Source organism: Carassius gibelio, chromosome B8 (assembly GCF_023724105.1).
Source record: "Carassius gibelio isolate Cgi1373 ecotype wild population from Czech Republic chromosome B8, carGib1.2-hapl.c, whole genome shotgun sequence".
NCBI classification, from domain to species: Eukaryota; Metazoa; Chordata; class Actinopteri; order Cypriniformes; family Cyprinidae; genus Carassius; species Carassius gibelio.
The window spans coordinates 19,101,799-19,125,593 of NC_068403.1; the positions used below are offsets into that span (position 1 = coordinate 19,101,799).

The following is a 23,795-nucleotide window of genomic DNA, read 5'->3' on the forward strand; positions in this document are numbered from 1 at the left end:
TCAGTTGTTATAAACATAGGCCTATATTTAGCTAGATGTAATGCATCCTAAGTTTGTATTCTACTAGATTTATACTACATATTACGTGTAGGGCACACTGGATGTAGTTCATACAACCGCTGTGATGAAGACTATGTAGTGGGTATTATCATAACATTCTTTGATGACTAGAAAGGATAAAAGGACAGCATTTCTTAAAATTAGAAATCTTTTCACATTATAAATGCATCACTTTTGATTCATGCAGTGCATCCTTGCTGAATAAAAGTTATTTATTTCAAAACTATGAATCTTACTGACCACAAGCAGTAGTCTATTATTCAAAAATATATATAATACTCTTTTTGCTATGCATTTTAATAGTTACACGCACACTGTCAAATAATAGTAATTATCCTCCATAACCTAACATATTAGGGGTGGTGTAAGCGCAGTGGATAAGACGCATGCCTTTGGTGTGAGAGACCCGGGTTCGAATCCACTGTGAAACACCAATGTGTCCCTGAGCAAGACACTTAACCCCTAGTTGCTCCAGAGGCATGCGACCTCTGCCATATATATCAATTGTAAGTCGCTTTGGATAAAATCGTCAGCTAAATGAATAAATGTAAATATTATCTTAATACTGATACACAAGCTCAAACTCATACTACTGCAGTAACAAACATATCTGATAAGTTTTTAAGAAAAATAAAACTTTTTGATGATGACATTTTATTTAAATATAATTATCACCATATTCAAAGTTTTACAATCAGTATAAACACATGCCAGATGAAACATCAGAAGTATGACAACACAGAGGCCAGTCATAGGTGTGAATGAGAGTCTAAACGTAAAAGAAAAATATGAAGCTCTTCTCGACTACAGCCATGCTGTCCTTCCTCTTCAGGTGCCCAAACATGCGTACTAGTATCACTCACACAGTCACACACACACACACACACAGTCACACACAGTCACACACACACACACACACACACACACACACACACACACACACTCACTCACTCACTCACTCACTCAACATTCAGATATTCAGAGACTACAATCTCTTGAGCTGCTTCACTCTGCTTTCAAACAACTTTTGAAATTCAGTCTTTGACTTCGCTTCCCACCATTCTGGTACAGAGATTTAATCACTGTCTAAAAGAGACGTTGGTCTAATGGAGTTATAATCAGACTGTAATGGTACAACAGGTTGGCTCAGACAGCATATATTCTCAATACATCCAACAAGTAAAGTGATCAGTCAGTCGTAACCCTTTTTCATGGGTTAAACCAAACAAATAAACTTAAGTTGTAAGCATTTACTTTGTTACTTTGTGCTTGTCATTGCTCTTTTTTTTATTTTTTTTTTGCTTGTCATTGTCAATTGCTTTTTCCAGTGATCACTGGATGACGAGATTCCCTGGTTTAGTAGAATGTGCTTTTATATTATTGTACCTGCATGTGATTCCTACAGCACCAGAGAAAAATACACAAAGATTGTTTATATAACAGGATGTACCATCCATCTTCACTGGTCATATTAGAGGTTAACAATCATTCAGGACAGATGTGACTGATGAAACTGTGTCTGGAAGTCCACTGATTGATATGAAGAGGGGAATGTGCTCGTCACACACAGGTGGAGCCTTCTGGAAAACACTGGAGCTGCTTCTCAATGATACACCGCAGATACTTGTATCTATTCAGAAAGAGATGCATGGATTATTAAAACACAGAAATGAATTGCAAAAGATTTAGACTCACTTTTAATGCATCATTGATTTGGAGGTCTCTTAAAAGTGAAACTGATATTTTTCACTGCCTGCTGCCTTTGACGTCTCCACTTAGGATAGTCTCTAGTGATGGGCTTGTGACTGTATGTCTTCTTGTGGTGCCATCAGCCAATTAGCATTGTCATGGCATCATTTTCTGTGGTGCTTGAGTCAGCAGTCACATGGTATTTCGGCTCAAAAGACCTGAGCACTCACGAGCCACAATACTGATTTTGGCAGAAACTGAAATGTATTTCATATATAATATATAATAGGTCTTTAAATTTCTTAAATCACAAAAATGTATAGTTGGTAAACTCATTTAATGTTTAAAACACGCAGTCTTGTTGAAAAGAAATAGCCTATATTGAAGGGCTTATGAATAGGTTGACAATCCCAGAGACATTAATATTTTATTAGTATGAAGGTTTATGTAAAAACAAAAAAAATCAGATATGGACTTTATATATTATGATATTGTAAATGAAACTAAATAAAAAAAAAAAAATGCCTTCAATTTCCAAAGTACAGTATTGTGTCTTTGTAGATGACATCGAGTCTTTCCAGTGCATTTGCAAGTTTTACCAGCAGACGTCAACATGTTGAAACAGTTAACAGATTCAGAGCTTCAGAAGCATCATTTCTCCCATCTGCTCATGTAAGGTGGATCATACCTGCTTCTCAGCTTCTGCACCTCCCTGTCCTCCTCTTCCTTCAGTTTGGTAATAAAACTCTGCAGGACAGGCATCTCAAATTTGATGTATTGCGCCACCTAGAGCAGTGGAGAGCAACTGCAGTTAGTTTTGTGTATTTCTTTGTACATTTCAGCATTACCAGTCGTATAATGTTACATTTCTAAGCAGATCAACCCCCCTTCAAACACACACACACTCACTTCATAGGGAATCTCCTCTCCCAGATCCTGCTCCATGAGAAAGATCTTGCAGACGTGCTCACATGGTCCCTGAAGTATTCTCACTACTAACGGGTAGTCCATACGCTTCAGCTGCACGCGCTCTGAAACACATAACACCTTTTGTACATATACAACAAGATTTGAACATTTCCATTACATTGTATAAATATATAAGTTAAATAAGGTTCAAGATTGATCACAATCATGATACAATTGTGTTGTAGGCAATTGCTAAAGAGCTATGCAAAAATCTTAACAGCCACAGAGCATCTCTTTCTCATTAACCACAGGGCAATTTCCCATAAATAATTAAAATGTTCATACCCATCATAGGATTTGAGGTATTATTCATATCTGTAGCACAAACATATTTTATATTATGCTAATATAAGTATTAGCATAAACACTACTTATCAAATATTTCGAATAATTAAATTTATTTAAATGTTTTTGAAAGAAGTATTTTATGGTCATGCAGCTTAACAGTAATACTGAAAAATAATAATACATTTTTATGTAATTTATTCCAGTGCTGAAAACAGTGATATCTTTTTTTCAGCAAAAAAATACACACTTATATAAAAAAAAAATTAAAAATATATTATTCTAAACTTCTGGTAGCAGTATAATAGCTATTATTATTAGTGTATAATACTGATTCTAGTATAATTGCCATGTTGTTCTATGTCCACTAGATAGCGATGCAGTGTTTCACAGTAAAGTGGTTTATTAACTAATTAATAAAAACCAAAAGCAGCTGACCTCCGCTGGCATGGACGAGGTAGAGGGCGAACTCATCTGGGCTGTTCTCGATCTTAAACTTATTCAGTAACACCCGCAGCACCTGTGGCGTGGTCATGCAGCTGTTGATCCGGACGTTAGTCACAGAACCATACGCAGGAGTGAACACAGCCGTCTGAATCAAAGACGAAGAGCAACACGAGATCACATGACTGATGCTCAAACAATCCCACACACAAATGTTTCTTCTCCAGTCACCTTGTGGTTGTAGAAGTGACCGTTGATGGAAAACCTGTGCCTTCTGATTCGCCGCTGGTCGCTGGGAGACCGTCTCCTGCCCCGTCTCAGGACACCAGCATCACTTTTGGTTCTCAGAAGCTGAGCGGAGACGTCACACGCCTCTGCCCGGGGAAAGCAGAAGATGAGGAGGAAGAACTAGTCACAGTTTACAAAATGTGTCTTTTTGAAGTCAGACCTTCTTCTTCTTCTTCGTGGGCTTGTGCTGTGCCATTGCTCGAGTGGTCCTCTGGGGGCGTCACTTCCATCTGAGGTGGAGTTTGAGGAGTCTGATTCTGGCCCTCCTGACTGGAAAACAATTACAGGATTCTTCCAAAAATCTACCTTATATACTGTACTATACACTTTTATTTTATTTTTGCTTACAAAGACTGCATTTATTTATTTAGGATTTTTTGATTAAGAGAGAGTTGAAAAACAACACTTATTTAAATACAAATATATTGTAACATTTTAAATGTCTTTTTGTTTTTGTCACTTTTGATCAATTTAATGCATCGTTCAAAAACCCATGGGTCATTTTAATGTTTAATTAAAAAAGGTCATTAAAGCAACATTTGATCTTGCAACTTTTCATGCTGTAACCCAGAAATATGTTATAGCTGAGCAACATCCGTCTATGTTCAATACTGAACCCTAGAATCGTATTATTAGTCCAAATGATGCCAAAACCGCTTGTTAAGCTAACATAATAACATTGTGTCAGTTTGTCAGCTCTTTGGATCTGTGCACCGACCCTCAGTAGGTGATGAAAGCAATATTAGCATGGGAGCATTCGGATATAAATAGCTCTTTTGAAGTCTCCATTTGGAACCGTGAGGCAAAAATAGACGAGAAGAGATCAAAACCATAAACCGTTAGAAATGTGTGAATTATTTATATCACGACACGTTCAAAACATTTGAGCTGATGGAATGCCAAAAGCATGGTCATCACAAGGATGGAGTTGCTATGGCAACAAACTCAAAGCAGGCTCTCAAAGCAGTGCATATGGTGTCAAGGTTACTTGAGTTTGAAGAACTGGGCGTATGAAATATATCTTGATTTCTCTTATGATGATAATGTTTGTATGCTATGGTTGAGAAGCTAAATAGGTACTAATCAAACTCTGTTTTGTTTAATAGAGTGACATTTAATGTTTGAAAATTCTGCATTCGAGAAAAAAAAACATTTTTATCAGTCTTATATTCAATTCTTTTCAAAAGTTTGTGGCCTGTGAGATGTTTTTTAAAGAAATTAATGATTTTGTTTACATTAAATAGATCAAAAGTGACAGTATAGACATTAATGTTACAGAAGACGTCCATTTCAAATAAAATGAAACCAAATTATTAGAAACCTATTTTTTTAATAATCAAAGACTCATAAAAACAAACTGCATCAAAGTTTCCACAAAATATGAAGCAGTACAACTGTTTCAGCATTGATAATAATCAGAAATGTTTCTCGATCCCCAAATGTTTGTAATATTAGAATGTTTTCTGAGTAACGGCTGCTGAAAATTCAGCTTGCTTCAGAGAAATAAATGATAAGTTAACTTATATTCAGAGAAAATTATATTATATATAGTTATTTTCTATTGTAATAATATTTCACAATATTAGGCCTACTCTTTTTATTTGTATTTTTTAATACAGCCTTGATGAGCAGGAATGATGTCTTTCAAAAACATAATCTTTACAAATCTCAAACTTTTAAAGATAGTGTATATTTACAATCATTTAAAATTGAGTTTTAAGTCTTACAATTAAGTCTTATTTTCCAGTAAAAACATCCTAAAAACAAGGATATATTGGACATGAACTGATTTGGTCAGTGTACGTTCTCTCTTCATCTCACTACTGCATGTACAGGAAGTTAATGAGCTCATTTAAATATATTTGTGTGTTTGCTTCATTGTCTGACCTCTGGTTGTCAAGGTTACACCCTGAGTGCCAGGAGGTAGAGGAGGGAGGAGGTCTGATTCGCTCGTGGTCATCCTGCATCTGAAGCCTGATTGGTCGACGTAAGCCCCATGAGATATTGAGAAGTCCTTCAATGATCAGCTCCTCCTCTTCCTGCAGGCACAATACAGAAAACATACACATGCTGTATACTTATCCTTCAGTTTGTTACCTGACAAAAACCAGTGATGGACCGGAGTCTTACTTTTAGAATAAACAAGGTTGATAAATGATAAATGTAGCATATCTAAATCTGTCAGTAATTTGAGCAAGCTGCATTTACAGACACAAAAGAAGCCCCCCCCCCCAACACGACCCCTCCAGTCACAGACAGTTATTAGTCCCCAGACAATAGTGAATAATTGAGGAAGCACAGAAGGGGTCAAACGCGTCCCCACCTGCCACACGATGAGTGTGAAACTCTCTCTCACCTCTCTGTGGCGTAGCTGCAGGTTCTTTCCTTCATAGTAGAGATTGTAGGTCTTTAAATGAGAGAGAATGCTTCTCCTGAGAAAGAACAATTAATTGTTAAATTTTTTTAAAATAATTTTTAAGAATGCATTTAAAAAGTTGTGAACATTTACATAATGGACTTGAGTGCTTATGTTAATTAATGTGCAATGTGAAAAATAAAGAATGAAATAATAATTTATATATATTTATGTATATATAATAATAATTATTATTATTATTATAACCCACAATAATATGTTATCCTAAAATGTGCCTTTTTCACTTCTGTTCAAAACTGTGAGGGCAGTAAGATTTATTTTATTTTATTTTATTTTTTATTTTTTTATAGAAGTTTCTTATGCACGCCAAGGCTGCATTTATTTAATAAAAAATACAGCAAAAACTGTAATATTGTGAAATATTATTAACATTTAAAATAACTGTGTTCTGTTTATATATATTTTTTAAATTTTAATTTATTCCTGTGTTGGCAAAGCTGAATTTTCAGCAGCTATTACTCAAAAGACATTTTTAAACTAATAAAATGACATATATATATATATTTATTTTTTTGCTCATCAAACCAATAATTGTTATAAATAAATATTGTTTCAGTATTTATCTTGTTATAGTTTTTTATTAGTCAGTAGCTTGTCACTTAATGTAAAGTCTTTCATGTTGACAAATAAAGGATTGATCTTCCTGTCTGGTTTTTATTTTGCTGACTGTACAGAATCAAATGTGAACCTATTATTACAAGACTTTCAGAGCTAACAAGAAGAAAAAAAATGCCAACATTTATTTTGTTCATTTGCTTGAACATCCCAATCCCAGGATGATTTTAACCCTCATGAGCTGGTGTAAGATTTATACTCACTTGCTGATGAATTTGTTTTCTCCAACCCGCACTCCGTCATTCCTGTCATCCATTTTATCCCAGCCACGACTGCATGGAAGGACTCTGGAGAGACGGAGACAGAACAGAGAATGATTCTGCTTCTTGTTTTAACATCAAAGAATGAACGCTTCGGTATGTAGGTCAGCACATGAGGAAAGTCAGAGAACAACAAACCTTTAAAACAAAACAAGTAAACTTTGCATATCTCCCACTGACTAACTCATGTATTTGTGATATCTGTTATCAAGAGACTGATGCTCTGTTCTATATCACATCTGCAAGAAAACTATTCATGAGGATGTGAGACATGGAACACATACTGGAATGAATGAGAGGATTAAAACAGACAAAAACAGTTCATCAGCATATTTAAGGAGCCCATTAAATCACAGTCTAAATGGGTTTTGACTGAGTAAATTTAAATTCAAAAGTTTATCACTTTATAAAATCTTGCCCACCCCCTAATTTTGAACAGTATAGTGAATGTTAATGTACTCTTAAAAATCACTTTAAGCAGATACAGTATTTGCATTTAAATTGATGTCTTTCTCATCTGGGAAAACCATGATTAAATACTGATGTTGCACTGTACAGATTTATGTCCAGTCATGGTCTCTAAACAGAGAATGTCCCGCCTCTTTAAACTTGACAACGCTTTTAACATTTAAACTGGTAAAAGATGCTCAGTCATAATGATGGCCTTTTTAAAAATGCCATTGATTGAAATACAATCAGTGCTGTAGGATAATACTGTCCCTTATGTTTCATTACAGATGAAACTAGAGAAACCAGAGACAGAAGAAACTTTGAATATCATGCCATTCATCCATAAGCATCAGTCCATAGAAACGCTCATACAGGAGCTAAAAAAAAACCCATGAGTGATAAATCCTTAATCAGTCTGAATTATTTAAAAGGAAAACTTGTACATTTTGGTAACAATTTATTTTAAGGTGTCCTTGTTACACGTTATATGTACTTACTATTATAATAACAAATTATGCATAATGACATGCAAGTAACCCAAATCCTTACTCTGACCATATAGTAAGTGCATATAGTTAGTTAATACTACTCAGTACTTAAATATATAATTACACTGTAACAAGGACACCTTAAAATAAAATGTCTCCTGCATTTTCAATGCAAAATGTGTAACGTCATTTTGAATAATGAAGGGTACAGTTAACTATATGACTGACTCTAACGCTCAATGGCTGACACATATACTCCTGTTTGGAGGTTCCCCTGGCACAATAAAAACTGCTCTACTTAAGGCTTCCTTCCTCACCAGCTGGAAAGGCTTTAAAGAAGCTTCCGGAGACAGGGACAGGTGCAGGACAACAGGGCTACTGTTACCCCGCTGTTACAACTACTCAAGATCACGGACTCCACGCGCTTGCTGTTTTATTATGTCTTCTTTAAAACATTTAAACAACTGTCATGCCAACAAAACTTAATATTTAGTAACTTTAATAAAAAGAATCTTTGAAAGATACACGTTCACGCTAAACCGCATGTTAAAGGAACTGAAACTGAGGAAATAGCAATGGCCATCTGCCTAGTTTGTGGTTTCACAACTTTGTACAAGCATGCTAAAAGAACAGGTCACCCAAAATCTGAAGATAAATTCACCCTCATATTCATATAGTCTCAAACCTGTTCTGTGAAACATTAAAGGAGATATCTGGAAGAATGCTGGCAATGAAACCATTTTGTTTCCCACTGACTTCCATTGTATAGACGAAAAATACAATAGGACTCAATGGGATGAGAAACAGCTTGATTACAAAAAAATCTTTAAAATATATATATATTTTATGTGTGTATCAGTAGAAAGATTTGGAACGACATGAGGGTGAGTGGATAGTGAGAGAATGTTCATTTGTGAGTCAACTATCCCTTTAAACACAGAAAGATAACCAAGTGCCCTCTGTATTACATGATAAAATGACATACAAGTTACTTAAAACGACAACCTTCCTGCATTTACTCCTCTCCATCCGAAATACTATAAACCAGCATGTTTGAAATGTCACAAGACACTGATTTAAATCCTGACATTTTCCAGAGCTTGAACAGTATTGCTTCCCATTTACTGTCTCTCTATCTCACAGGATTTCCTGAACTTGATATAAGAAGCTTTAACTGAACGCACATTACCTTCTTTCTCTTGCAAACAGCTCTGCTGATTGGTGGTCTGGTGGTCTTTAAGAGCTAAATCAGTGCTGAACCCATGTGACACGCAGCTTCGCTCTCCTAAACTCTTCTTCTGATTTGCACAGCAGAAACTGACATGAGGCTTCAGACTTCCCCAATGGTGCTTTCACTGCCTCCTCCTCCACCTCCTCTTCCCTTTATCTCCCTGAGTCAGTCTCTCTCAAGTTCACCAATGTCTTTATGCACACTGCCTTTAATCTTACACCTACAAAAGATATATGAACTTTATGAGCACTTACAATCACTTCAGGAGAACTACTTAGTGTATGCATGCATGTAACTCAAGAGTCCAACACACACACACACACACACACACACACACACACACACACACACACACACACACACACACACACACACACACAATACACACAAACAGAGCACAGGTGTCCTACTGAGACCCCAAATTGAAATGGTAATGGCCTCATTCAGTCCCTGACAAAACACCTACACGATTATCCTTTCACAAGATCATTATCCTGCGAGCAAACAATAGGGTCTCTCCCTTGTATGGGTTTGTTTTTTTATCAACACCACCATCTCCTGACCCAGAGCGTACAGTTAAGTATGTGTAGCTGTTAGAGCTTGTGTGTGTGTGTGTGTGTGTGTGTGTGTGTGTGTGGCTACTCCCACATCTTGCATACACACACCACTCGCTGCGCTCAATCAGGAGATGATGAAATATTCAATACCAATCGACCCAGAGCAGCTTATTCTGACATTAATATTTCATATCCCAAATATAGTCCTGCCAGAACTACAGAAGCGCTATTAGTCTCTGATACACATCCAAAAGTCATTGCCAGCCGATAATAGGCATCATATGACAGGCGTTGGTTAGATTATAGGTATCGGTGCCAAACCAATCGGTGCCAATATTGTGCATTTCTTCAAAGTTGATATTTAAAAACACTAATCATTTAATAACACTGTTGTTATCTTAAGCAAATATCTAAATGCATACCCAGTTTTCATACTTCATAATGTTGTTATACAGTAGTAAAGTAAGAAAGTGTATTTAGTCGTAGCATTTAAAATGATTCATTTTTGGTTTTCATTAAATCAATTTTGGAATATTAAATAACATATGTTGGCTCAGTTGGATATATATTTTTAAATAAATTAATAAATTGATCAATAATTTTTATTCTTTACTTTCTATTAATCAAAGAAACCTGATAAAATTGTATCATGGTTTGCATCAAAATATTAAGCAGCACAACTATTTTCAACATTGACAATAATCAGAAATGTTTCTTGAGCATCAAATTAGCATATTCAAAAGATTTCTGAAGGTTCATGTGACACTGAAGACTACAGTATTGGTAATTTAAAAAAATCATCTTTGACATAACATTTAAATATATAAAATACACTGTTATTTTATTAAACCTTTATTTTAATGTTTTACTTGCTATAATATTCCACAATACTACTGTTTATATTGTATTTTTTGGTATCCTTACAAACACAAAATAATAGTGTACAGTAGTACTACACATACTGGCCAAGAAGTAAATCCAAGACATGCTGAAAAAAAGGAAAAAGGGGTGTTAAGAGAAAAAAAAAAAAAGATTTCACAATCTTATCTGAAGTTTTTCTCTTAGACGTTGGTTAGGAAACTATATATAAAGAAAAAACCGCCAGTGTTCCATGCAACATGACCCCACTTCAGTCTGTGAAATGCAGAAGCCATTTTTTTCATGCCTTTCACTGGAACAGCCATCAAACTACTTGAGCATGAGCGATGTATTTTTTCACGCTTACGCAACTGTGCACTCTAGCAGTAAATGTGTCAGGGGAGTCAATGAAAAATGAATGCAAAAGAGCATGAGAACTATTTTTACACTCTTTTGGGCTCATGCGACTATCCAATCTGCTGGTTCTCTTAAAGATCAACTTTGCATCTATAAAAGTGCCTAATTATGAATAATGACATGTTTGTGGAACACAGACGGGCTGGTGGCTTGGCACATGTGTTTCAGTGCTGGGAAGACTGTGGAAGTGGGACAGACATGATGGAAGCGGTGGTTTATCCTGCTTCAGCATCCAAAACTAACCAACTCTTTTCTTTTTTGCATGTTTGCATGTTACTATTTAAGTAATAAATTATATGATGTTTGTTTATGCTATTGTTTGCAATGACCTGAAAACAACCACTGCCACCTTTCCATCCATTTTCTTCCTTCCCATGGCTTGGAAGTTCCTCCCTTGTTGTTCAATTCCAAAGCAACCGCTCAGACCTTCGGTCTTTAAGATCCAGGCCAAGATCTCCGCTTGATTTTTCCTGGCCTACATCCATTCCCTCACCTCCCCCAACCAGCATCTCCTCACAAACACTATAGCTCGGCTATTGTTAAATTGCCAAGGCAACCTGGAAAACACTCGCGAACCAACAACAAGCTTCATCTAACAATGCTGAAAGTCACACGTCTGCTCCCTCTTCCCTTTCTTCTTCCTTCCCTTCGCTCATGTGTTTAGCAGCTTGCACTGAATGCAGTTGCTGGGGTGTTTACTGATGGCTGCTGCTGTGCAACTCTCATGAGTTATGAAGTTATGACAAAGAAGACAAAACACAGCTACTTCAAAATCAGCTGCATGGAAAATGTGACGCCCACATCTGAATGAGATTCTAACTTGCAACTGAGAGACTACGGCTCGTCTGGAAATGAGTGACTTATTTGAAACACTGAAATGACCCACATTCATCAGAACAAATTATTTCTAAATGCAGCAGTCTAGTTTAGAAAAACGGTTTCAATATGAAGAGAAGAAATCAGATTTCTCCCCATGAATTTCATGATGTTTAAACTCTCTGCAGATGTTTCCATGACTCATTCATGCTCAAGCGTGTCACAGGCACCTCCTGAAGGTGTGAGGATCACTATTAAAGTTCACCCAAAAATGCAAAATCTATTAGCATTTACTCACCATTCTGTAATTTCACACTTGAAGATTTGCAAGAACTGCATCATTTGTAGGCACCTAAAAAATACTCTTGTGGATTTATACAACGTTCAGCCTCGGACCCCCGGTCCTCAAATCTGATTGGTCCAGCAGTGCTCCAGGACTGCCGATATTTACAGTAGTCCAACAGAAGTGAGACATTTCACTATTTGTATCACTCTGCTTGTCTGTGTCCTTGTTGACTCACAAAGGTTGATGCTTGGCCTCTTTAGAAGTATTTTCATTGGCAACAAAGAAATATATAAAATAACTATCCAAATTCAGTCTGAATCACAAGTTATCACACTAGAAAATTATTTAGCCCTACTGGAAAGGTCTATATAATATATATACATATATATATATATATATATATTTTTTTTTTTTTTTTTTTTTTTTTTTTGTGGCAAGATCTATTTTATGCCAATCAAGTAAAAATACTGTAAACACAATAAAATAGTGAAATGACATTACAATATAAAATAGCCCAACTGTTTTCTATTTAACATATTTAAAAGTCCAGTTTATTTCTGCTAGGCAGAACTGATTTTTCAGCAGCCATTACTCTTTAGTGTCACATGATCCTTTAGAAATCATTCTAATGTGCGAAAATAGTTGAGCTGCTTAAAGGAAGTGTAGAATCTTGTGTGACGTGTCTTTTCAGTCACTTTTGATCAATTTAATGTGTCTGTGATGAACAAAAGTATGTTTGTATGCATTCACTGTTCTTAAATAAGAGGTATGGACTTCTCCTTTTGTGTTCCACAGAAGAAAGTAAGTCATACTGGTTTGGAACAACATGTGCATAAACAGAATTGACATTTTCCTGGTAAGCTATTTTGGGTAAATCAGACTGGTTATGTAATATAGCCAAATATAATGCCAAAACGAGTCATCTGAGCTCATAGTTCTACTTCCCCATTGCTAACACAGATATCTCACAGGGGACTTAACTCTACAATGTTAAACACTGGCATATTCTTTTGACAAGAGTCCACAGATGCTCTTGTAATCTGAAGCCTGAATATTACATTACATTTCCAGGAGACATTCTTAATGAATTTCAATACACAACTGGTCATCACACATTGTGATAAAAAGTTGCAAACACAAGCCAGCTAAGCATCCAAGTCGGAACAAGTCTTGAGTAACAACCAAGAAAACATGCACGCAAACACCCACCCCTCTCTCGTGGATCTCTGCTCTCCAGATGCCCGATGTCACGATGATCAGATCAGATCAGATCAGATTCTGAATCTTATCTGTGCTTTTACTTCTCGAGACGACATTAAACTGAACAAATCTACCATCAGCGATGTTTCGAACCGATCTAGTGCTTTACGCAGTCCAACTCAAACCGAGCTTGTGCTCGCGTCGGGAACAATCGCAGTTTGAGGAGGAGGAATACCCCATCTGCTGTTACAGACCTCAGATAACGCAGCAGCCAATCAGCGCGCGCGCGCGGACGCCCCTTTGTTCGCGCCGGACAACATATGCGTTCAGCGGGGAATCCCCAAAACAATAGTGCGTTGAAGTATAGGGACATAGTGAATCAAAACATGAGCACAGTTTCTCCCGTTTAATCCTCATCGGTGACATTTGGGACTTCAAAAAAAAAAGGGTTATTTTATACGCGCACACACACACACACACACACACACACACACATACACACATATATAATATATATATATATATATATATATATATATATATATATATATATATATATAATTCGATTCGATTCTGATTCGTGAGTTCTCGATTCCATCAGATTCGATTCTCTTTTTTTTAAAAAAAGAAAACGGATTTAATACAAATGCTAGTGATATTTATATTAAAAAATAAATAAATGACATTGTAAACATCAGTTTACAAATGGTAAATTACTAAAAAGAAATTAAGAGCCATCGACCCGTATATTAAACCTATTTTTTAAAGGCCCTATTTAAAAAATAATAAAAATAATAATAAAAACACAATAATAGCCTATGTACATATAATAGTCATATTAATATTATTATATCCATCCATCCATCCATCCATCCATCCATCCATCCATCCATCATCTTCCGCTTAATCCGGGGCCGGGTCGCGGGGGCAGAGACGCCCAGACTTTCCTCTCCCTAGCCACTTCTTCCAGCTCTTCCGGGGGGACCCCGAGGCGTTCCCAGGCCAGCCGGGAGACATAGTCCCTCCAGCGTGTCCTAGGTCTTCCCCGGGGCCTCCTCCCGATGAGACGTGCCTGGAACACCTCCCTGGGAAGGCGTCCAGGAGGCATCCGAAATAGATGCCCGAGCCACCTCAGCTGGCTCCTCTCGATGTGGAGGAGCAACGGCTCTACTCTGAGCTCCTCCCGAGTGACCGAGCTTCTCACCCTATCTCTAAGGGAGCGCCCAGCCACCCGACGGAGAAAGCTCATTTCGGCCGCCTGTATCCGGGATCTTGTCCTCTCGGTCACGACCCACAGCTCATGACCATAGGTGAGAGTAGGAACGTAGATTGACCGGTAAATCGAGAGCTTTGCCTTACAGCTCAGCTCCTTCTTCACCACGACAGACCGGTACAGCGACCGCATTACTGCAGAAGCTGCACCGATCCGTCTGTCAATCTCACGTTCCATCCTTCCCTCACTCGTGAACAAGACCCCAAGATACCTGAACTCCTCCACTTGAGGCAGGAACTCTCCACCAACCTGAAGTGGGCAATCCACCCTTTTCCGACTGAGAACCATGGCCTCGGACTTGGAGGTGCTGATTCTCATCCCAACCGCTTCACACTCGGCTGCAAACCGTCCCAGTGCACGCTGAAGGTCCTGGTCTGAGGAGGCCAACACGACAACATCATCTGCAAAAGGCAGCGACGAAATCGCATGGTCCCCAAACCGGACACTCTCTGGCCCTTGGCTGCGCCTAGAAATTCTGTCCATAAAAATTATGAACAGAACCGGTGACAAAGGGCAGCCCCTCCGGAGTCCAACATGCACTGGGAACAGGTCTGACTTACTGCCGGCAATGCGAACCAAGCTCTTGCTCCGGTCGTATAGGGACCGAACAGCCTTAAGCAGGGGACCGCCGACCCCATACTCCCAGAGCACCCTCCACAGGATGTCGCGAGGAACACGGTCGAATGCCTTCTCCAAATCCACAAAACACATTATTATTATTATTAATGTTATTATTATATCGTTACGGTTTATTACTTTAAAAACTATTAAATTTATATTAATGTAGGCTTATTATTATAATTGTTCTGTCTCGACGTCTCATTTATTAACATTAATTAATGCATCAACTGCATGAGCAGTATGAGCAGTATACATTCGCATAACATTTATAACCTTAAAACCTACTAAAAATGATAATGATTATGTTGACATGGCATAATGACAACATGATCTTCAAATGTATTAAACGGCAAGATTACCAACAGATGCTGTAAAAGATGTTAATTGTTAGTTCGTGCAACTAATTAAGTATTTAACAAATGAAACCTTATTCTAACTGTCCTGTGGACAAGTACAAACACATTTTGAATAAGACTGATTCACGTTACAAAACTGTGATAAAACAACATAAGCCAAGTGTGGTCACATTAAATCAGATCATATATATAGGCAGTCCAATGAGTAAGAACACATTTGCTCTCTCTGTGGAAAATTTGGGTAAGTGCCACTGAGGGTGAGGATTAGATCACCATGGGTCATCAGGGGTCAGAAAATGAGCAATTCCGTTCTGGGAAAGACTGATATTGTTTTAATCTCTTGTAATCTGCTACCAGCTATGATCTACCCATCTGTCGGGAGTGTAGTTAAAGGGTTCATACAGTAGAAGCAGCAAGAGTTTAGGTACAATGTAAAAAGTACCATACACTTTTTTCATTTCTAAACAGATTTTTAAAAACATTTTAATGTTAGAGAGATTAAAGATTTGTCCCGTAGACTGCTTTACCATGAAACACTTCTTGTAGGTCCATCATATATCATTATTTGCTATATAAACATTGCATCCTCTATTAATAATGGAGGGCACCATTCAGAATATAGGACCACAAAGAAGAGACCTGCTTTTGTTGACAGCATCTCTTCACTTTCTTCTCTCAGAGCCCCGTATGACTGCATTTATTAATTGAGTCTGGTTGAGATATGTGTGCTTAATCACGTTAACTCAGACGGTTACGGTCAACACACACACACACACACACACACGCGATGGGGAAATCAGAGGTGAAGAACTGGCATGTGTAACCTGATATATCTAATGAGTTTACCAGAGCAGACAGAAAAGAGTCCAACATTTTAATGTCACTTAACGCAACAAGTAGACTATAATAATAATAATAAAACAAAAGAAAAAAGATCCTTTCATGCTGACAATTAATTTGAAATGTGATTTTTTTTTTTTTTTTTTTTTAACTGTCTGATCCTGATAACAGTCAAGGATGCAGGAATAGACAACTTAATGTAAACTGATATGTCTGCATGATCATCATTATAATAATAATTTATAAAATGTTAAAAAAACAATATTAATACTTAATAAAACGTAATAAGACTTTTGTTGCAGGGAACCTTGAGGCACACACAAACAAAGAGACAAGAGACATTATTGTTTGCTCAGAAACATCTTATTAAATGTCTTTAGGAACATGGAATAAAACAATTTCTGCTGTTTCTACTAACAGGAGCTGAAATGGCTGGTCCAAGAATATAGCACATTCTGCACTCAATATATATATTTAGATATTCATATATTTATAATAGTCTCAATGCATTGCACTTTCTAAATTTGTACTACTTTTAACATGAACAGGAAGTAATGTTAGAAAAATACAATATGAAAACATCCAAGTTAACAAATATATTCAATCAAACTACAGATTAAAAAAAAAAAAGAAAAAAAAAAAGAGAATGTTTCACTCTTAAATAAAAATGTAACAAATTGGTGCGCTTTGCAGCATGATTTAAGATAAGCATTTTTTCCCAACATCTTTTTTGTCTGTAAAAACATAAAATGATGTACAAAAAAACCCAATAAAAACATATTACAAATTCAGAGAAACTAAGTATATTCTTCAGATATACCCCCTTCAAAATAACTGAAGGGTTGTTTTTCTTTGAATCACATGCCACCATGTTATTAAGACCAATCACAACCTTTAAATCTCAGTGGATACTGAGATTTAGCACAACAGTGTGTGTTTCTAAAACGTTCTTATAGTAAAAACCATATATTAGCATCAATACATGTTGAAGTATTAATTACCAAAGACACGGGTTAAAAATCCTTTTGAAATCACCATTTGCTATATATTTTGACGGATATTTATTCATGTCACTGCCATATAAATGACTGAAATGATTGAAAAGACAAATAAACACCACAGGATGTGAAAGGTCTTCATAAGATGTCATTCTGAATCGAATAACATTTCAATAATCTATTTAAGGATACAAGTTTAGGAGATGAGGACTGACACCAGGGCTGGGATTTAGAGGCAAACTTCACCCTCTTTCTCAGATGCATTTACTTTGGGTTCACAGACAATCATAATCCCACACTTCAGAGTGCTCAATGTTTTATAATAGGATTATTTTAGGAACAAAAAGTGCTACAGTAATGGATTCTTTACAACATACGTTTTGAACTGTAGATCTTATTCTACTCGATTACTGCAGCACTCTGTTCCAAGTGTTCACTAAACATTAAATAAATGACAGCATACAGCACTCAGATCTGGCTTTTAGGTCCCAAATACGGTCACCTCAACATTCTCAAACACATTAGCGATGTGTTCTTTCCTGCTATAATGCACAGAACGTTTTGAAAATGTGTAAGTAAGGCTGAAAACAAAAGTAACAGTTGTAACATTGTGTTACCAAGTGAAATGGTCCTTGCATAATTAGGGTTTTCTGTTAAAAACTTAAAGAAACCAACATCAGGCTGTATTACAGGTCAACTAGAAAGAGAGAGAAACCTCTCAAACATGTTAGTTGGAATGACTCGCAGTGGAAGCACCAGTTATGTTGTAAATATCGAGACTGTGGTAATATAAAACTGAAATTTCTCTTTGCACCATGCTGACAGCATATCAAATCAAACCTTAGAGTGCAGAGCTGCATCTCCCATCTCCTGCTCACAGGCAGCAAAGGATTTGCACAAAGATAGTAGACGTAGTACATATAAATAAATAAATTACAAGTCAACAAAAGAAACTGAATCTGAAGTGGATACAGTACGAAATTCAAAGATACAACCATCAGATAGAGCTCTAAGGGAGATAATCATAAAAGTGAAAGCATAACCACACATTATTAAATCAGGAAGGCCAATGAAGTCTCCTTTCCATGACATGGTCAGAAATTGGTTTCAATGCTGCAACACAAACTGATAAGTGTACATTTAAAAATACTTGTGTGTTGAACATGCTGTTACTGTACAGATTATAGAATGTCTGTAAACCAAAAATGAGAAGTGTGAACTAATAGTTCCAAGCAAATACTAATGATTAGTAACTGATTGTGATAATGCAGTATAATAGGATTTGTACAGTTGGAGAGCCGGTCAATAAATGCCCACTAAATGCCGCCCAACCTCTCTGTGTCCAAAAATAAATCCGCAGTGCTTTTGGGAATCTACACGATTAACCACATTCACTTGAACAGCAGTGAGGAAGTGCCACCAAAAATGTGGCGCCCAAACGGGGGCTCAACAGATTCTGACCAAAAGAAAACCACTTCCCTACGTCTTTCGATGGGACTGCCTGAGTGCAACCATTATCAAGTTTTTCCGTTCCAGTCTTCCTTCTTTTGCAAACCATGCACTGCTATACATTCGTTTTTCTAGTAATTTGAACCTACTGCATAGCTATCCGCCTTCAAAACGCGCTACAATTTCAAGGTGTCATTTAATAAACGCTTCTTACAGCAGAATAGCAGCTAACTAATGACATACCGTAATCGAGATGACTAAAACATGAATTTGTATGACGGAATCATTTTAATTACATTTAAGGCATTGGGACTCACATTTTTCATTTTAACTGGAGTACTTACAAATTTGGAAGCTAGACCCGGACATTGGAAGATAAATTAGGAACAAGCAAACTACATTTTGTGCGTTAATTCAAGCAGTGCAATTCGGACATAAAGCACATTAACCTTGCATCACTTTTAACGATCCTCTCGCTTTGACGGGATCCGGAACTGCGCCATGCATAAAGTGAGATTGAGCATGTTTGTGTTTCTTGTGAATGTGAAGGTGTGTGATAGTGACTTCACTTCAATTCTAACACATCCAGTTATCTACACACAGATGCAGACGGAGCAGTGCAGGCCAAAAAAAGGAACACTGATGTTGGAAATTCGTAAAGGGATTTTTCCTGCTTTCAGTCTCTGTTTTTACTTTCTCCCACACTGAGAGAGATGAACCAGTACAACCTGCATTGCATCCACACGCTGTTGTCATGATGATGCCTTCGGATCAGCTGTGTTAGCAGCTAGGAACCAACTTTAGTGTTGATGACAAACTCAATCAAAAAGGATACGGAGTTTGTAAAGGATTGTAGGATGAAAGGAGTTTATAGCTAGCTTTTTGTTAAGGGACCGGACGGTGGATTTCACTGTCTGGGTGGAATGGAGCGTTGCAACTACCATCTGAAAGCATACTGGTGCTAAACACTATACCCCACTTTCTCCCACTTCTGGCTTTGTTGGCGTGTCGTCCTCTCTTCTGTTATGGCAGCCATGGGTGAGGACGCTCCATTGGTAGCCAGCAAAAGTGGGGCTGATTGGGAGGTACTGGAAAATGCGATGGCGCCGCAGGAAGTCCATACCAAACGGAAGGTCGTAAGACTCCATTCTGTCCCGTTTAGATGTGCTGTTTCCGCGATTCATCTTACGGATGCCCCTTTCCTCCGGGGTGCCTGGAATAGAATAGAAAGAGTTAATGAGAGGAAAAACATGATCAACGAATGTTTATAAACATTTGAAATTAGAATTGCACAATTAATTGAGAATAAAACGGAGGTTACGGTATGGTTGGTGTGACTGTCGCAAAATCGTAAAAAACTGTATTTATTTACACATGAACTGGTTTGTTTATTTTGAAGGAAGAGAGCTACCAAGTGTAAACATGAATTTTCACCAAAGGTTTAATTGGATTGAAAAGAAATAGCGGTTTTCTCCTGATCGATCAGAGTTTTATGAGTGTATTATGAGATTTGCACCTACCAGGAATAGTATTATCCAGCACAAACGCCACTGAACCTCCTACAAACATGGCAGTCGTGAGCAGAACGTTCAGCACTTGATCTATCTGCACTATACCTACAACAGAAGAAAAGATTATGGTTCCACATTAGTCCCCCTCAAGAAGCAATCATCATTCCCCATGTGCTGATTTCTAAACACGTGTTTGTGTATCTACCAGTGACTAGAGGGTTTCCTTTGAGGTAGCTGGGTAGGACCAGGCCAAAGAAGATGGAGAAGCCAAGGACAAACAGATTGCGGGACGAGTTGAGATCCACAAATTGCAGGTTGGAAAGGCCAACAGCAGTGATCATGCCGAAGAGCGTGCAGAACAGCGCCCCCAGAACTGGGTCCGGCAATGATGCGAAGAGAGCGCTGAATTTACCCACCATTCCTAGTAGTAGCATCAGTGCTGCCCCATACTGAATTACCCGCCTGCTGCCCACCTACACAGAGAGAAGAAACCGACCAATCAGAGGACATGATTGCAGATTTTCCTCAAAACTGCTGTATTAAATTGTAACTATAGAACCATTCAAATCAAAGTAGCAGCCTCATGAGTAGCAGTTGCATGTGTAATAAATATATAGTTCCTGTGGGAGTACATGGTCAGCCAGAGCTTATTTTAATAATGCTCACAGGAAACTCAAGAGCTGCTCTCTTCAGTATTGAAGATCTTTAGGGTGCTAATGATCCACTGCAGTGACTGAAGGCCAGTCTAACACATGGACTGCTCTCTGTATGTGCTTTTAACAGCCAGCTCTCTGATGCCAAGCACTGTTAAACCAGTCTATCAGTCAATATGGTGTTTCTTCACTGCAAGCGACTACACAAAAGAAACACCAGAGAGGCCGAATAGGAAAAGATCCTACTTTGGTGATGCCCAGCACTCCAATATTTGGGCTAGAAGATGTGGAGCCATTTCCTGTCCCAAAGACGCCATCGAGAACACAGGAAAGACCCTCCATGAAGATCCCTCTGAGAAAAAGAGATTCCAGTTAGCGCCTCAGGATACCAAACTTATATATTTTGATATGTGCAATTGTGTCCTTGTATTGTACCTGTTAATAGCATGTACAGGTGGAGGCGGGGCACAGGAGAGACGGGCACAGGCGTAATAGTCTCCTATGGACTCTATAATACTGGCCACCACAGCACTCATCATTCCAATCACCCCTGCTGCGGTCACTGTGGGCAACCCCCACTGGACTAAAACACATAACCGTTCACACAAATCATTATGGGTAATCTTATCAGGTTAAGCATACAGAAATTCCTACCCAATGAAGGTTAATTGAATACGGTTTCATTTAATAGCCATTAACAAATAAGTCTCCTTAAACATTACATTCAGTTCACACTTAAAGGTATAATAGATTCATAATTAGTACTTATTACAACACTCACAGGGGTAGGGTATCTTAAACCAGGGAGCGACTGCCAGGATGCCCTGTCGGGCGTCTGTTCGGGCGTAGAACCCATATTTGTCCTTCTCAGGAGGAAACACGTCAGTCACCGTGAAGATGAAACACAGAAACCATGACACAAGGATCGCCATGATGATCTACAGAGACACAGAAAGAGAGATAAACCCAGTTACTTAAAAGAAACTCTTCTCATGCTAAACTCTGATGAGTAACCCAGACATGTTATCCAAGCTCCCTCACTAGCCTTCAACCAGGCAGACAACACTGCAAGCTGAAACTCCCCCACGATTCATCATCAAGGATCAATCTGTGTATTTTGGCTTGGCTCTATCTGCCTCCCACACTCACTTTCATTGCCATGTCATTGTCTGCTGTGCTTCTATTTAAAAACACAGGCCAAAAAGATCTCATCTCTGAAACAGCATGAAAATTACGACTGTCATCAGAGCTAACGGCAGATTACGAGCTGTGCCAAGCTCACGCTGCTGGGAGCGAGAGACACCAGACTGCTAATGATCATGAGAATTCCTTTATGAGAATGTGGATCACTTTGAAAAATTAAAAACATAACACTGATTAAGAAATGGCACAACACATGTCCAACAATTTTACCTGCAGATAGATTTAAAAAGCAACTTTTGCAATTTGAAATTAAAATCACAGATTATCACTTAAACGTAAAAAAAAAAAAAAAAAAAAAAAAAACCCAACCCAAACCATACCAGAAAAGATAATATTTCGATTTTAGCTGCAATGAGGTTCTGTTTTTAATTCAGTTTTTTTTTTTTTTTTTTTATTAACAATGGCAACAAAATAAGCAAGTAAGCAAAAAAGTAAAGAACTATTTTTTTATGGAATGGCACTGAGAAAAATAATAATAATAATAAAATAAAAATGTTCTTCTATTCTAAAATATTCTTATTTAGTCTCCTATGCAACTAGTGTTTTTTTATATTTTTTATTATTTACTACACAAGCAAGTAAATATATGTCTGAATGGAATGGCATATATGCTTATAAACTACACTGAACAAAATTATAAATGCAACACTATTGTTTTTGACCCCATTTATCACGAGCTACACTCAAAGATCTAAGACTATCTATATACACAAAAGACCTATTTCTTTCAGATATTGTTTACAAATCTGTCTAAATCTGTGTTAGTCAGCACTTCTCCTTGGATGAGATAATCCACCCACTGCACAGGTGTGGCATATCAAGATACTGATTAGACAGCATGATTATTGCACAGGTGTGTCTTAGGCTGGCCACAATAAAAGGACACTCTAAAATGTGCAGTTTTACTTTATTGGGGGGTCTGGGGGGTCAGTTCCTGGTGTGATCATAATTTGCCTCACGCAGTGCAACACATCTCCTTCGCACAGAGTTGATCAGGTTGTTGATTGTGGCCTGTGGAATGTTGGTCCACTCCTCTTCAATGGTTGTGCGAAGTTGCTGGATATTGGCAGGAACTGGAACACACTTTCGTATATGCAGATCCAGAGCATCTCAAACATGCTCAATGGGTGACATGGGCATTCAAGAACTGGAATGTTTTCAGCTTCCAGGAATTGTGTACAAATCCTTGCAACATGGGGCCGTGCATTATCATGCTGCAACACGAGGTGATGGTTGTGGATGAATGGTATAACAATGGGCCTCAGGATCTTGTCACGGTATCTCTGTGCATTCAAAATGCCATCAATAAAATGGACCTGTGTTTGATGTCCATAACATACGAATGCCATGGGCCACTTGATCCACAACTTTGACATCAGCAAACCGCTCACCTAAATGACACCATACACACTGCCTGCCATCTGCCCAGTACAGTGAAACCTGGGATTCTTCAAATGTGAGCATTTGCCCACTCAAGTCGGTTACGATGACGAACTGCAGTCAGGTCGAGACCCAGATGAAGACAACGAGCATGCAGATGA

At 37.8% G+C, this 23,795-nt stretch overlaps 2 protein-coding genes across 8 annotated transcripts in view; both read right to left on the reverse strand.

The window, feature by feature from the left end:
- Window positions 1-697: 697 nt before the first annotated feature.
- On the reverse strand, window positions 698-13,589 carry LOC127963822 (ras association domain-containing protein 2-like). Of its 2 annotated transcripts, XM_052563896.1 has the most exons (11): window positions 13,360-13,589; window positions 9,175-9,436; window positions 6,991-7,074; window positions 6,092-6,167; window positions 5,623-5,774; window positions 3,896-4,005; window positions 3,679-3,821; window positions 3,442-3,595; window positions 2,659-2,780; window positions 2,438-2,535; window positions 698-1,690 (listed from the first exon to the last, which is right to left on the reverse strand). In XM_052563896.1, exons 3-11 carry the CDS (start codon window positions 7,041-7,043, stop codon window positions 1,621-1,623), a joined length of 978 nt encoding a protein of 325 aa, XP_052419856.1. In that variant the 5' UTR covers window positions 7,044-7,074; window positions 9,175-9,436; window positions 13,360-13,589; the 3' UTR covers window positions 698-1,620. The 2 variants fall into 2 exon arrangements, with proteins under 2 accessions (XP_052419856.1, XP_052419855.1); XM_052563895.1 differs by lacking the exon at window positions 9,175-9,436 and having other exon boundaries at window positions 13,360-13,588.
- Window positions 13,590-16,460: 2,871 nt separating this feature from the next.
- The window catches only part of LOC127963682 (solute carrier family 23 member 2), a 31,924-nt gene continuing 24,589 nt past the window's right edge, over window positions 16,461-23,795 (reverse strand). For all 6 annotated transcript variants that reach the window (XM_052563721.1, XM_052563719.1, XM_052563717.1 and 3 more), the window contains 6 exons: window positions 21,833-21,989; window positions 21,487-21,634; window positions 21,298-21,403; window positions 20,604-20,871; window positions 20,408-20,503; window positions 16,461-20,100 (listed from right to left, as the gene is read on the reverse strand). In XM_052563721.1, the coding sequence (XP_052419681.1) occupies window positions 19,856-20,100; window positions 20,408-20,503; window positions 20,604-20,871; window positions 21,298-21,403; window positions 21,487-21,634; window positions 21,833-21,989 (1,020 nt within the window). In that variant the 3' untranslated portion in view covers window positions 16,461-19,855. The remainder of the gene's footprint in view (window positions 20,101-20,407; window positions 20,504-20,603; window positions 20,872-21,297; window positions 21,404-21,486; window positions 21,635-21,832; window positions 21,990-23,795) is intronic.

Bases quoted from the DNA above. Each gene is read 5' to 3' on its own strand.
- LOC127963822 (XM_052563896.1), bottom strand. From the start codon at position 7,043: ATGGATGACAGGAATGACGGAGTGCGGGTTGGAGAAAACAAATTCATC. The intron at 5,775-6,091 runs GTGAGAGAGAGT...TTGTGCCTGCAG, and splicing joins TGCAGCTACGCCACAGAGAG to GAAGAGGAGGAGCTGATCAT. The intron at 1,691-2,437 runs GTATGATCCACC...CTTTCTGAATAG, and splicing joins GTGCAGAAGCTGAGAAGCAG to ATACAAGTATCTGCGGTGTA.